General features: G+C 39.4%; 1 protein-coding gene across 7 annotated transcripts in view; it reads right to left on the reverse strand.

The window, feature by feature from the left end:
• Positions 1-5,393: 5,393 nt before the first annotated feature.
• LOC126355757 (tRNA (cytosine(72)-C(5))-methyltransferase NSUN6) overlaps positions 5,394-16,732 on the reverse strand; it is a 69,874-nt gene continuing 58,535 nt past the window's right edge. For all 7 annotated transcript variants that reach the window (XM_050006149.1, XM_050006150.1, XM_050006151.1 and 4 more), the window contains one exon: positions 5,394-5,769. In XM_050006149.1, the coding sequence (XP_049862106.1) occupies positions 5,470-5,769 (300 nt within the window). In that variant the 3' untranslated portion in view covers positions 5,394-5,469. The remainder of the gene's footprint in view (positions 5,770-16,732) is intronic.

Raw genomic sequence — 16,732 nt, forward strand, 5'->3', positions numbered from 1 at the left:
AACTTTACGTCGTCTCCACAGAGCCATTCAAAACAAACACAGAGGAATGCTTTCGTCTGGCGTTGTTTTGATCCATGACAATGCCCGACCACATGGTGCCAACATGACAAAAGACCTCCTCAAAAAGTTTAAATGGGAAGTTTCTGAACATCCACCGTACAGCACAGACCTATCACCAAGTGATTATCACCTGTTCCGAGAACTGAAGTCATGGTTATGTGGGCAGCGCTTCGCTACTAACAAATAACTTCAGGATGCCATCAAGACTGTCCTCACTGGCTGCAATATTCTTTGAGGGAGGCATCAAAAAGCTTGTGTCACGGTATGACAAGTGCCTCAATCTTTTTGGCGATTATGTAGAAAAATAAGTAAAGACTTTACTATACTTTTGGTAATAAAATTATTATTTTCTGTACATTTTTCTTTTATTTACAGCCAATCAGAGGTTGAAAAAAAAAAAAAAAAAAAAAACAGCCCTCGTACATCCCGCTCAGTCGATAATGTGGACTCAGACGAAGAAGTATTGATTCTGGCTTTGTTGATCAAAAGAAAATTCAGGTGCGGACGTTGTAAATATAAATACTGGCAACACCCAATGTGCACCACTCATATAATTTACGGACACTTCTATACTGCATATCGTAAGTTACGTGAAGGCAGTCCAAGTTCTTCAACTACTTCAGTATGTCAGCACCGACCTTTGACGAACTACTACATTTGCTGAGAACACATACTTCACACCAGAACACTTGCATGAGAAACAGCATTTCTGCAGAGGAAAGGTTGGCCATCACATTAAGGTAAGTACAAATAGTTGATGTAAAATGGTTTAATTTACCAATTTGTATTACATAAGAAAATTACAATATGTGTAGACATCCTAAAACAAATCTTTGTACACTGATGTATCAGAAAACTGAGACGGTGATACCAATGATGCCCTTTGTGCTGACTGAGCCAGCAGTTCCTTCTAAGTGACCATGGAAGCAGATGAGCCATGTTCGACAAAGTGCATTCCACTTACATTTCCCTGTGATACAGCCATGTTTCTATGAGCAGTATCGTTTGTAATGTATTTTTGCAGCACACTCGTAACTTCGAGCCGGCCGTTGTGGCCGAACGGTTCTAGGTACTTCAGTCCAGAACCGCGCTGCTGCTACGGTCACAGGTTCGAATCCTGCTTTGGGAATGGATGTGTGTCATGTCCCTAGGTTAGTTAGGTTTAAGTAGTTCTAAGTCTAGGGGACTGATGACCTCAGATGTTAAGTTCCATAGTGCTCAGAGCCATTTGAACCATAAGTTCGAATTTCGCTTTAAATCACTTTTCTTCAGGCATGGTCTTGAAATGAGGTAGCAGAGACAAGAGAAATAATTTATCAGGATCTTCCTCCATCAATGCTGATTTCCTTTGAACATTTTCTGCAAGTATCCCAAGCAATTTCTGCTCTTCTGAAAGTCTCTTTTTGGGAACGCTAGAACCTGAGACATTAGGAGATGGTTCTTGATAAGTGCTTAACTCTTCATTTGTCATATTGTCTGTGTCTCTCTCAACAGGTGGTTTAGTTTCACATACACGCGCTAAAAACTAAAGTTGCTTGAAGAAAATGTAAGGCTTTCTGGCATCTGCCACTGAACCACTCTTCATTTTTTTCTGTTTTTGCAGCTCTCGAGTGTCCGAATCTCTTACATTTTTCCACCTATTTTGCAACTGTATTGCTGAAATAAAAAGATTTCTTTCCTGATTTCAGGTATTTAGCATCACGAAATACATTCATAGATCTACATTACACATATAAATGTGGAGTTTCTCCCATTTCGAGCATCATAAAGGGCACTTGTCAAAATATTTGGAATGATCTGAATGAGTCTACATTTCCGATGCTTACTGAAGAGGACTGGTTGAATATTGCAGAAGGGTTCAAGACAAATGCAGATTTTCCAAACTGTATAGGGGCAATACATGGTAGATACATGCGTTTGATAAGGCCCCGGCATAGTGCCTCATTTTGCTTTAACTACAAGCACTTTTTCTCAGTTGTGTTGTTAGCAGTTTGTGATGCAAATTATAATTTCGTTTACACAGATGTCGAGTGTTATGGCAAAGGTTCAGATTCATAAATCTTCAAAAACAGTACACTGTTCGATAAGATAAGAAACAACAAACTGAACATTCCTAGACCGACACCAATATATGCTGGAGGAGAGCCACTGCCATTTACATTCTTTAGTGATGAAGCATTTGGTTTGATAGAATATATGCAAAGACTCAATGGGGGAAATAATTTGCCAGTCATCAAAAAGATATATAATTATTGTTTATCATGAGGGAGACGTTTCATAGAGTGTACACCTGGAATACTCCTCAACAAATGGAGAATATACCATTGTCCACTCAATGTTTCAATTGATTTGGCCTCATAAATAATAAAAGCATGCTGCATATTACATAATTTCGTTAGTTGTAGGGATGGGTATACATTCGAAGGCACACTGAACATCGCTGGACTACATGGAGTCGAGGAAGCCTAAATGCCGAGAACAAGAAACAAATCAGCCACTGTTATCAGAGATAAATTTGCTGAATCCTTTGCAAGAGGAGGTGGTCAGAGAAATGGCAATTGAACAAAATTCGATCTGGGGACTTCTAAGATTTGCACATAATAATATAACATATTGTACATGTAATTCTAAATAATCCCATTTTGGTTTTTTGAATCTGTTGTTTCGTTTGCAAATCCTGGAATAAAAAGTTCACACAATTCTTCCCATGCTCTGTGTTTCAAAATCCTGTTGCCGTATTTGCTACATCTTGAATCCCAAATAGCACGACACATTTCTACCTCATAGATGAAATGCTCAGTATCAAAACTCATGGTGCTGAAGAACGACTGATACGCTAATGAAACACATGTGTGAAAGGAAAAAGGTGTGAAAACGCCGCTGCTAGCAGCGGGCAGCCACTCTTGCACAGATGGTCGCGCAGTTGCCCCTGCCGCTGGCGTACAAATCGCCATGTGTGTAAATGCCCCATCTATTTGCACTATGGAGTGCTGACTGCTGCTGCCGCACTACTGAGCAGTGCTGCCGGAAACCGCACGTGTGTAATGGGGCCTAATGCACTGTCCTATGCCCACATGGTATGGGCCATATAGAGGAAACCTTTGTAGCCTACTAAAACGCCAAATCCCTTATCTGGTTCATGTTCATTGATGGTATCTTTGTGATTTGGACATTATCCTCATTCCTCTGCAACCTGAACATTTACCTCCCATTTCCCCTGGTCCCCTTCAACCCAATGTGCCACCTTCCTAGACATTGACCTCCTGTCTGATGGCTCCTCCTTATCTCTACAGATATCAAGCTACTAATAACAGATTTACCTACATTTTGACAGGTGTCACCTCTTCCACACATCTTATTTAACATGGCCAGCCATTGATGGCGTGTCTACAATGACAAGAATTCCCTTGCCCAGTATTCTGAAGGTCTCACAAAAGCCTTCACAGACCCACACTAACCCCCAAACCTAGTCTGCAAACACATTTCTAACACCATATACTCAAACACCCATAATCTTCCCACCACCCTCCAGAACTGCCTGCAAAGGAGGGCACCCGCCCCGCCCCCATCACCTAGTATTGCCCCAGACTGGGGAAACTGCACTATGTCCTTTGCCAGGACTTCAACAATTTTTCATTATGCCCAGAAATGGGAAACATTCTACCTGTGATCCTTCCCTTCCCTACTTACTTCCTCCACTGCCCACCCAACTAACACAACATTGTGGTCTGATCAGTTCCAGAACCATACCCACTCCCTAACACTTGACGGCTTGTATACTTGGTGGAAGAACCAGGTGCAAAACCTTTTCAGTTCACCAACGCAGCATATCCCACTCTACTCTTCTCACAAGCTTACCCTTTCCAATAGACAGGTAGGGCCATCTGTGACAGCAGTCATGTTACATACCAGCTCTACTGCAGTTTCTGCATAAAATGTTAAGATGCATGACCACCACCAATCAGCTAGCCATCAGAATGAATGGCCACTGCCCAACTGCATCCACAAACTGAGTTGATTACCAAATGGTGGAATCCACTTCCGAGTACAACATGCTCAAATTCGATGACTGATTTACAATCCATTCCATTTGGATCCCTCCCTCCACTGCCAGCATTTCTGAATTATGTAGATGGGAGTTATCTTTGTAACATATCCTTCTTTCCCATAATCCTCTCCTCCCTCGATCTCCACTAACCCACTGCATCCACATCTTCTACCTACAGTCTCTCCCTGCTCTTTCCTGTCACTCATCCCAATCCGTGCCTTCACATCACACATCGTCATATGTCACATGAATTCACCAGCTCCATTGGCCACGTGTTGCATTCCTTTCATGTGCACCTGCTTTCTCTCTCTCACAGGCATGCTGCCTTCTTACGAGCCACCAGCTACCCTGCCCCAACCCCTCCTTTCACTACCCACCTCTTTCTCTCTCTAACAACCCCATCTACCACAACCTCTCACCCTGTAAACCCACCAAACTGCTAGAGTCACATTTTGTGTTCAGCTGGTACAATTCTATAGCACAGGTGTGTATGGGGAGGCGGTTCTTTTGTACTCTAGCTTATTAAATAATTTGTCCAAAGCTAGTAAGTTTTTCTCCATTTTTTTGTGTCTCGATTCAATGTTTATTTTATTTGGTGAGTCGTCTTCTTTACTCCTAAATTCTTTGCAAATGATAATATAAAAATATCATGTAGATTGGGTTATTGCATTTAGTCATTGTGTGCTGTGGATACGTATTTTTATTGCATATATTTTGCGACACGATTTCCCAATAGTGTTGAACAACTACTTCCATTAAACTGTTATAAAAATAGTGTGTTCGAGGAGTGAAGATAGTAATGACATTTTGTTTTATTTGTAATACTGTAATATTTGTTGAGTGCTAATTTGTAATTTAATATACAGGTAAATAATGTAATCATAATCTTGATGTATTCCACATCCATGGTGAATTCATCGCTGCATGGATTCATGAAACACTTAATAAACAAACTTGTTCTAGTCTGTTGGCATTTATTACTTGTGTGACGCAACTGCTGTATATGATAAGGTCCACTATTTATGCCTCCCACTTCCACCCTTCACAGAAAGGGCAACCAAAACCAAAGTGGACAAAAAACACTGTAAAACTATAATTACATCGTCCATTTGCGTTTTTTGCTTCAGTGTGATATTTATCCTGCATTTTAACTTTGACATATTTCGACACACACAACATTAGCTAAGATCTTTAATATGTTGCAACTAATTTCTTTTTATGTTCAAATATGAAAGTGTACTTCCACAAAGATGTTGAAGAGACCATTAAAATAATCCACAATTAATTAGAATTTCATAAAAATTTTAATGTAAAAGCTTCAATACAATTTCTTACAGAGAGAATACAGATCACAGACACCATCAACTTTGGTGCAGCACTTTCTTTCGAAAACGAGCAATAAAGAAACCAACAGTGTCCGTATCACAGCCCTTAACAGAACCCTCCACTGGTGGACCAAATCTCTGAACACATTCAGTCTGTTCTTCTGTCAGGTTTCCAGCATGAGGAATTCCAGGTCCTCCAATACTTGGTATTATTGGCTCAAGAACAAGCTCTGGGTATGTCTTAAGTGCCCAGCCAACAATTGCCTCGTTTTCTGCTACATTCACTGTGCATGTACTGTACACAAGATAACCACCTGGCTTCAGCAAAGTGTATGCCTGATGATAAAAAAATTATAAGGACTGGTTATTTTTTGCCCTGAGTATATGCATATGGGCAGACATTAATAATAATGACAAATTTCAAAGATTATTGAATCATAGGAGGTGCACTCTGACAATCTTGGTTTGGGTTCTCTGTCACAATGTACAATAGTGTTGTTGTTACATAATATTAAGAATCATCAAACACAAAACTACAATTTCACCTAGTCTTTTATACATTAAAAGGAATAATAAATGGTTTTGACCAGTTACTGATAGAGCTTTGAGAAATCTTCATAAACAGAGCAAATACTCTCTAAGATAAGAGTGTGTGCTAGAGACAAGGTGATGTCAATCAGAAAAAACACAATGAGAAACAGTTATCATCAGTACATAAGAAAATGTAAAATATAAGGTATTTATTGTTCATGCTTTTACTTATGTTGACTGGTCACTAACATCTCAAAAACTGCTCAGGCTTTGGGTGTGCATACACTATCATCATCATAAATTTCCTTCCACGCCTTGCCTCACAGGCAAGTGCTCTACCAACTGAGCTACCCAAGCACAACTCACAACCCATCCTCACAGCTTTACTCTCCTCTTAGCATTTAAAATAGATTCAACATAGTTGGTGTTTGCACTGCAGCTGAAAGCCGAGTCCTGCACAGTAAACAACCAACTCCAAACACAAAGTGCTGTTTGTGGAAATGATTAAACTCAAGTAGTAACATCTACCAACATGGTCACTTGACTAGAATACAAATGAGGTACTGAGATCCATAAGGGTCCAAGGCACACTGCTGTCAATCATACATTTAAGTGAATGTCAAAGAAACCAGTGACACAACTTTTCATAAATTTTAGTATATACAACGTAGTCCAACAGCAGACTCACCATGATTTCAAAAGTATGGAAAAATGTTACAGCCTCACAATTGACAGTGATGTGCTTTAGGCCAGAACGATTCTCAGCACCTCAAATGGATTACTGTATGATGAAATTCATACCTTAATATACTATAACTAATTCAGAAACCCACAAAATAGGTTTATTGTCAGTACAACTTTAACATATACTGACACCTGATCTAATTTTCCAACAGTATATAGTGAGTGAATTAGCATATCTGAGGAGTGTGCTATCATCTAGCAGGATTTATTCCCAACATACAGGGATAAAAGTCTGCTGCAGTATGCTACCACATGGTGACTGCACATCATGAACTGTGTGCATTGTTTATCAAATCTGTATGAATTTGACCAAAAAGGCAATTATGTCACATGAGTAGCACACATGCAATAACTCCTTAAAATGAACACAACTGAAAGTGTGCTCGCAACCTTGATGCCAAGTTTCACAGATTCTAGAGGAGCAGTAGCACAGTAGATTTAAGTTCCATATCTTTCAGATTGCAGCATCTATGTTACATTTAACAGCATTCAAAGAAAAATAACCAATAAATTTACAAGGTGTCAAAAGTTAGGGTGTTCACGTGCTCTTACACAGCAGCTGCCACTGGTCTAGAGTAATGTACTGTGTCAACTTTGATTTCACTCTGCATAATGTCATTACATAGTGGATATGACTGTCTCTTTGTCTTGGGTAAGAATTATGTAACCTCAACTTGACCTCTGATATGATTACAAACTGCACACACTTGTTCATGTTCTTCATAACATAAATATATATTCAGGTGATTTTACATTAATGTTCCATTGAGCTGTGCAATAAGGTTGGGTTACGCTGCTATCGGTTGGTAATTGAAATACTTTAATATCCTGTGATATGTGTTTACAATATGGAACTATTGTACTGACAACTAGTACCATACCATTTTCTTACATGCAATTTTCTGTGTATTTACAGACTGAAAATGGCTAACAACTTAGCCAAAACTAGTAATCAATAGAAATAAGAACTGCACCCTGCACTCTCAATAGCTGCAGGCAAGGCTGCCTCCACATTTCAGCTGAGGCTTGACCAATAACGAATTTTTACGTATCCAATAAAGATAAAATCTTTTATTATTGTTTTGTAGATAACAGAGGTCTGAGTGGTCACTCCTTCAGCAGGATCTGAGAAAGCGCACGTGAACAGGAGTTTGCTAGTTACTGGGAGCTTCAATGTTACACGTTATGGAGCCATCATATTCAGGGCTGGAAAGAAAGCTAATGTGCATTCGGTGTGTCTGCCAAGGAGCCTCAGCAGTGATGTGGAGACAGTCTTGCCTGCAGCAATCGAGAGTGTAGGGTGCAGATATTTGCAAGTAGTTCCTCACATTGTCACCAATGACGCCTGTGCCATGGGTTCTGAAGCTATATTCAGTTCCGAGTGGCAGCTGGCCTCCTACAGGGGGTGCAAGCAGAATTCACTATTTGAAGGATTGTTCACAGAGTTGATCGGGATCCTCTGGTTTGGAGCTGAGAGGAGGGACTGAAACAATGGCTTCATCGACTCTTTGATGGTCTTTGCTGCAGATTTATGGACCTCCGTTATTGTGTAGGGAATGTAATACTCCCTTTGATAGGTCAAGGGTGCATTACACAGAGAAAGCACATAATTGGGTAGCACAATGGAATGTGGAAAAGGTTCTTTTAGGCTAGGCAGAAGTCTAAAGTACTTTGATAAACACTCACCAGTTGATACACAGATAGCAAAATCAGACCACATTCAGAGTAAAGTCTCTAAATATTCATAAGAAACAGCCCGAATTTACTGCCCTCTACATAAATTATTCTAGGGACCAAGAGCTGGCTGAAACTCGAAGTAGAAAGCTCCGAGATATATAATGAGTCAAGAAACATATATCAGAAAGACAGGTTGGGTGCCATAGGAGGGGAGTATCTACTGCAATTGAAAAAAATATTGTCTCTCTTGAGGTCAAAATTGAGAGTGACAGTGAAGCTATCTGGGCATCTACAGTTCTGGTTGAAACCAGACAAACTGTTGGATGTTTTTGCTGACCAACTATTCCGCTGTGACAGTTCCAGCATCATTAAAAAAAGATCTACAGCCAGTAGCATGTAAATACCCAGATTGTACAATACTAGCTGTAGTCGGCTAACCTACCAAGTACAGACTGGGGTGTCTACGGATTCATTGCAGGGAGAACACGCGTACAGTCTTGCAAAGCTCTTTTGAAAACATTTTCCAAAAACTAACTTGAGCAGCTAGTTTGGCAGCACACACCCAATGGAAATATCTTAGACTTTGTAGTAACAAACAGGCTGGACTTATCGATGGTGTCAGTATAGAGTTGGAGATTAGTGATCATGAAGTCATCACAGCAACTATGGATACAAAAATTAATAAATCAGCCAAAAAGACTAGGAGAGAGCTTCTGCTAGAAAGAACAGATAAGCAGTTGTTAGCATCTCATTTAGACAATGAACTGACATCACTTAGCTCCAGTGTGATGGATCTAGATAAATTACAAGCAAAGTTTAAACAGATTGTAAATTGTACTGTAGACAAGTATGTGCCTAGTAATCGATTTAAGGACAGGATTAAAAACAAAATTGAGAAAATACTGTGGAACCAAAGGATTGCACTCTTGGTTCAAAACACAATGCACAAATGACAACAGGCAAAGGTTAGGAGAGATTCATGCATCTATGAAAAGATATATGTGCAAATCATGTAACAACTTTCACTGTCATGCCATAGCAAAAGATCTGGCCTAGAACCTGATAAAATTCTGATTGTATGTAAAATACCTGTCTGGGTTTAAGGCTTCAATCTAGTCACTTGTCGACCAGTCCGGTGTAGCAATAGCAGATGGCAATACTAAAGCCAAAGTTTTCACTTTCACTTTTAAGAAACTATTCAAATAGGAGAATCATACAAACATACCACCACTTGACCATCGTACAGAGTTGTGTATGGATGACATAGTAATAATCATCCATCATGTAGAGAAACAACTGACAGTGTTAACAACAAATATATAACCAGATCTGGATGGAATCCCTATTCGGTTGTACAAAAGAGTACTCTGTGGCACTGGCCCCTTACTCAGCTTGCTTTTATCGAGAATCTCTCACTCGGTGTAAAGCCCCAAGTGGCTGGAAAAAGCATAAGTGAAAGTGTAAAAGAATCAATCCACAAAATTACAGACCAATATAATTAACATAGGTTTGCTGCAGAATTCTAGAACATTTTCAGAATTTGACTGTAATAAATTTCCTTGAGAGCAAAAAGCTTATGTCCACAAATCAGCACAATTTTAGAACATGTCACTCATGTGAAACTTAGCTTGTCCTTTTTTCACATGACATACTGCGTACTATGGATGAAGAGCAATAGGCAGATACCATATTTTGAGAGTTACAAAAAGCAATTGACAAGTTGCCCCATCACAGTCGGTTAACAAAGGTACAAGCATGTGGAATAGGTTCCCAGATACGTGACTGGCTTGAAGGTTTCTTAAGTAACAGAATCCCAGTATGCTGTCTTTGACAGCAAATGTTTGTCAGATACAAAGGTATTGCCAGAAGTGTCCCATGGAAGTGTGATACAACCACTATTATTTTCTATAAACATAAATGCTGGCTGACAGGGTGGGTAGCAATCTACGATTGTTTGTTGATGATGCTGTGGTGTACAGCAAGGTGTTGAAGTTTTGTAACTAACAGCATACAAGATGAGTTACGCAAAATTTCTATTTGATGTAATCAATGGCAGCTAGTTCTACATGTTGAGAAACATACGTTAACACAGATGAGTAGGGAAAAACAAACCCATAATGTTCAGATACAGCATTAATAGTATCCTGCTTGACAGGTATAACATTGCAACAAAGTTATACGAAAGGGAAAGAGCATGTGAGGACTGTGGTAGAAAAGCCAAATGGTCAACTTTGTTTCACTAAGAGAAGTTTAGGTAAGTGTGATTCATCTCTACAAGAGACCAGATATAGGACACTAGTGCAACCTATTCTTGAGTGCTGCTCAAGTGTTTGAGAACACACCAGGTCAGGTTAAATGAAGACATTGAAGCAATTCTGAGGCATGCTGCTAGATTTGTTGCCGGTAGGTTTGAACAACATGCAAGGATAACGCATAAGCTTTGGAAATTCAAATAGAAAGGTGCTGTTCTTTTCAAGGAACATTATTGAGAAAATTTAGAGAACTGGCATTTGAAGCTGACTGCAGACAGATTCTAATACCACCAATATACATTTCACATATGGATCACAAAGATAATATACAAGAAATCAGGAATCATATGGAGGCACACAGACAATTATTTTTCCCTAGCTCTATATGCAAGGGGAGCAGGAGAGGAAATGACTAGTACTGGCATAGGGTACCCTCTGTCATGCAACGTACAGTGGCTTGCCTCCAGGTAGAAATATCAACAATATAGGAAAAGACAGATTGCTACTTACTGTAAAGAAGACACATCAAGTTTCAGACAGGCACAATTAAAAGACACTTACACATAGCTTTCAGCCACAGCCTTCATCAGTGCAGAAGAGACACACTCCATTCACACACACACAAGCAAGCACACCTCATGCACACATGACTGTCAACTCCTGCATCCTGAATGTGATATCGGTCTTTTCCTACATTGTTGTATGTATGTATGTGTACGTCGATGCAGAACTACATTTGGTCTAAATTAATGGAGTCATAGAGCACGAAATTCTTCACACTCTCCTACTTCAATGGTGGTTTACAGGTATGAAAATAATGAGGAGGTGCCCTGTGCAGAAAGATCATTTGATTTTGTAGAACCATGACATGAGTTACATATTCAGCTCACCAAACAAAATTGGTCATTCATGGGCAGAGAGAGGGACTATCTAGAATTTTGCAGGTTATGAGTGTATCAGACCTATGCCGATGTGCTCAGATACACTTTGGCCAAATAATCAGAACAATTTAAGAAGACTACATCAAACATCAGTGACACCCATATTTTCAACAACCAGGCACTTTGTCAGTCGTAGAATACTGACTGATGACTGGACATCCACTGAATTTTGGTTAAATGAAAGTGCTGACACCAATCTCTAGCTTCTGGGACACAACCTCAAAAGAAATGAATAAAGTCAAAATTGCCTAAAATCTTGATGATACACCTCAAATCAGACTACTGTTGGAACAATGGCAACTCTGAAATATGCATGTCTGTTACAGTTCTCTTGTCATTTGCCCAAGGACTTTTTGATTAATTTATATAGTGGGAAAACTGAAAAACTACATTTTAAAGAAAGCTCAGTACACTTCACATTAGTTTTAAGAACTGTTCTCCCAGAATCATTATTATGGATATGCAAACTACTGAAAACTCAGTGACATATGGAATCAACCACTTTATACTGAGTGACTGCATAGGATTATACATCAGCATGGAAACAAATGCACACCATCATCAACATCCGAGTAATCTATGGTTACAGTCAGCAGTACTATATCATTTACATCTGTCTCATACAATTCCTTACTTGACCCTCAATTGGCTTCCTATAATAGACAATTATGTACTTTATCAACTGGTTTGATTTTGGCAGGGAATTATTGTGATGAGTGCACCAAGAATATTTGATACAAGAAATCTGTCTCAAAAGACTGACTATGTAATGTTTACATGGTGTCTCATTTATTGTATTACTCTTTTAATGGGATAATACATACGTTTTCCTCCCTGTTTCTGGTTTACAGTACATTGACCACTCTACGGCTTTCGTACAATGTTGCCTTTTTGCATTTGTTGTAATTCTGCTACAAATACACCATGTTTGTTGCATGAGAAAGAAAATTTGGAAGCTCAAGAGGAAAAAATAGCTCAGTAACTCACCTCAAACTTTTTTAAAGAATGGTTGTATTTCCTATCATCATTATTTTAAAATTGGTGATCTAAAGTAAATACGAAAAATAAATCTGGAAGCTTGGTCTTTTTGTAGTATATATTGCTCTTGAAGATAAATCAATTAAATATGTGGCTGGTTTTAATCTTCTTTTAGGTTCTTGGGATCTCAGATTCTTCCCTTATGCCCTTCTTGGCAGGTCCCCCAGAATCCGAATCCCGAATTGTCACCATTGTTGTTCAGTACAGCACTGGACAAAGTGATCAGGCAGTGGAGAGCAATAAACGAGGAAATAGGAATACCAAAGACCCATGTGTCGCCTTTGCAGATGACATAGCAATAGTAAGTAAGATGGAAGAAGACGCAAAGACACAACTTGACAACTCAAGTAAGGTAGCCAGAAAGGTGGGACTGAGGATCGTCTATAACAATACAAAGACATTACATACCACTGCAGACTGGAAAACACCAGACGGCACTGTGCAAATGGTGGACAAGTTTAAATACCTGGGAGAATTTATAACAGGAACGAACAGGAGCAAGGAGGGAATAAGAGGATAAAGGAGATAAAGGTCAGCCTTCTGTATGATGAGAGAGATATATACAATAAAAAGAATATATCCACAGAGGCAAAGATAAGTCACTACAAGCCAACAGTGAGAAATGTGGTATTATATGCTGCTGAGACGATGACACTAGGAAGAAATGGGGCAGAAGAACTAGAAAAAGAAGAGAGGAAAATACTAGATCCCAAAAGGGGTGGAGAGAGATGGATGCAAAGACCTAGGGAAAAACTGTACCAGAACATGAGAACAATATCCGAGGAAATCATACTCAAAAGGGCAAGGTTTGCTGGACATTTAATTAGGATGAGTATGGAAGTGAAACATGGACGATAAATAGTTTGGACAAGAAGAGAATAGAAGCTTTCGAAATGTGGTGCTACAGAAGAATGCTGAAGATTAGATGGGTAGATCACATAACTAATGAGGAAGTATTGATTAGGATTGGGGAGAAGAGAAGTTTGTGCCTTAACTTGACCAGAAGAAGGGATCGGTTGGTAGGACATGTTCTGAGGCATCAAGGGATCACCAATTTAGTATTGGAGGGCAGCGTGGAGGGTAAAAATCGTAGAGGGAGACCAAGAGATGACTACACTAAGCAGATTCAGAAGAATGTAGGTTGCAGTGGGTACTGGGAGATGAAGAGGCTTGCACAGGATAGAGTAGCTTGGAGAGCTGCATCAAACCAGTCTCAGGACTGAAGACCACAACAACAACATGGAGAGAATGACAAAGAGAGTGTGGAAAACAACAGGGAGGACAAGAGGAAAGACAGGAACCAGGTGGGTTATTGAACTTCGGAAGGACTGGTTGGAATTGCGGATCACGGTCGAAGGAAAGGAAAATGGAAGGAACAAATATACATCGACCAATATGCCAGAGATCAACGACAGAGAAGAATACAGGAAAAGATTAAAGTGTCACCAGTGGAGCCTACAGGAGAAAAGGACACTGAAGATCTTTGAAGAAGAGTGGGAGAGAAGAAAAGAGAGAATGAAGACGTTCTGGGAGAAGAAGAGGAAAATGCAGTCCACAAAGGGGCTACCCATGGTCCTACAGAGGCCATAACGCAAGAAGAAGAAGAAGAAGAAGAAGAAGAAGAAGAAATGGCTGGTTTTCTAGACCCAATATTCTTCTAAGCAGCCAGTTTCCGAAGTGTTAAGGAAAGGATCTGATTTACCCAACAAAAATTGGACTTGATTTCTGAACAACTGTATCACCTCCACCTTAAGATGTCTGTGGAGCTATCCTATGGCTAATGGAACTGGACAAATGGAACAACATGGGCCAAATCAGATAGGATTTGGTCACATCGAGACAGACAGCAAAGTTTAGCTGGCTTGAGACATCTTTCCAGTAAGAAATTGTTATTCGATGCTCCATCATTAATATGATGTGAAATCTAGGCAATGCTACAATGATGATTTTAGGTAAAGAATTGAACTTTGCCCAATGTCAAAAGTTTTGCCAATACCTGTATTCTCCAGTGCCACTGAAGAAGCTGTTCAACCACTCCCCATGGTGTCAGCAGATGAAATAAGACTTAAAACGTGCCAAGCTATTATGAAGACTCACCCACAAAGGAGTGATATTTCTGTGGCAGAGAGAGCTGCCACAGATAGAGCTGCACTATGTAAGCTTCACCAAGATGTCTATATGGTGGTTCTTCCAGTTGATAAATGTAATGCCATTGTTTTAATGTCTTGTGATGAACACCATAACAACATGTACAGTTTACAGAGTGATAGCAATTACTGGAAGATCAGTAAAGATACCACTAACCAGGTGGTGGGGAAGATTACTTCACTTCTTGATGACTCCACTCTTCCACCAGGAGTGGAGTAAGGATTGAAATCAAGTGGTGTGCAGTACCTGTGAGGCTTTATAGGCTTCTAAAGGTTCATAAGAAAAATTTTACTGTAAGTCCACTAGCGAGTAACAGTGGCTCTCCAAACAACGACTTTATTAATCACTGCATGCCATTATTAGGGCCTGTTGTGAGGAAAACGTCCTCATCACACACACAATTCAGCAGACTTCAATGGAAAACTAAAATCACTGAAACTGAACAGTTCTGATCTATTAGTCTGTGAGCAATTCTGATCTATTAGTCTGATTTGATGTAGTGTCTTTATTCACAAAGGTTTCCTTTCAGATTCCTTATCTCTTAGTGGCAAAAGTTTTGATAAAGAGATTTCAGATTTGTAGCAAAACGTTACGAACTCAACATCCTTTTTGTTTAATAATGAATGTTTTGAACAGACTTATGGGTGTTTTACACCTGCTACCTTCAGAATTTGAAAGACAGTATTCCAGTCAACATTGTCAAAAGCTTTCTCTAAGTCTACAAATGTGAAAAATGCAGGCTTGCCTTTCCTTAACCTATCTTCTAAGATAAATCGCTGGGTCAGCATTGCCTAGAGTGTTCCAACATTTCTTTGGAATCGAAACTCAACTTCCCCAAGGTCAGCTTCTAGCAGGTTTTTCCATTAATTTGTAACAAATTGTGTTAGTATTTTGGAACCATGATTTATTAAATTGATAGTTCAGTAATTTTCACATCTGACAACACCTGCTTTCTTTGGATTTGGAATTATTATATTCTTCTTGAAGTCTGAGGATATTTCGCCTGTCTCATACATCTTGCTCACCAAATGGACGAGTTTTGCCAAGGCTGGCTCTCCCAAGGCAATCAGTAGATCTAATAGAATGTTATCCACTCCCATGCTTAGGTCTTTCAGTGCTCTCTCAAATTCCTCACGCAGTATCATATCTCCCATTTCATCTTCATCTACATCCTCTTCCATTTCCATAATATTGCCCTCAGGTATATCATCCTTTTATATACCCTCTATATACTCCTCCCACCTTTCTGCTTTCCCTTCCTTGCTTAGGACTGGTTTTCCATCTGAGCTCTTGGTATTCATACAGGTGATTCTCTTTTCTCCAAAGCTCTCTTTAATTTTCCTGTGGGCAGTATCAATATTACCCCTAGTGAGATAAACCTCTACATCCTTATATTTGTCCTCTAGCCATGCCTGCTTAGCCATTTTGCACTTCCTGTTGATCTCATTTTTGAGACGTTTGTATTCCTTTTAGCCTGCTTCATTTACTGCAATTTTATATTTTCTTCTTTCATCAATTAAATTCAATATTTCTTCTGTTACCCAAGGATTTCTACTGGCCCTTGTCTTTTTACCTACTTGATCCTCTGCTGCCTTCACTATTTCATCTCTCAAAGCTACTCATTCTTCTTCTACTGTATTTCTTTCCCCTGTTCTTGTTAACCGTTCCCTAATGCTCTCTCTGAAACTCTCTACAACCTCTTGTTCTTTCAGTTTACCCAGGATACAGGTCCTATCTCCTTAAATTCCTACCTTTTTGCAGTTTCTTCAGTTTTAATCTACAGTTCATAACCAATAAATTGTCATCAGAGCCCACGTCTGCCCCTGGAAATGTCTTAAAATTTAAAACCTGGTTCCTAAATCTCCATCTCATCATTATATAATCTATCTCAACATTCTAGTGTCACCAGGCCTCTTCCATGTATACAACCTTCTTTCACGATTCTGTTGGGTCTCAGCGGTGGAATAA

This window comes from Schistocerca gregaria, chromosome 3, assembly GCF_023897955.1.
Source record: "Schistocerca gregaria isolate iqSchGreg1 chromosome 3, iqSchGreg1.2, whole genome shotgun sequence".
Lineage (NCBI taxonomy): Eukaryota > Metazoa > Arthropoda > Insecta > Orthoptera > Acrididae > Schistocerca > Schistocerca gregaria.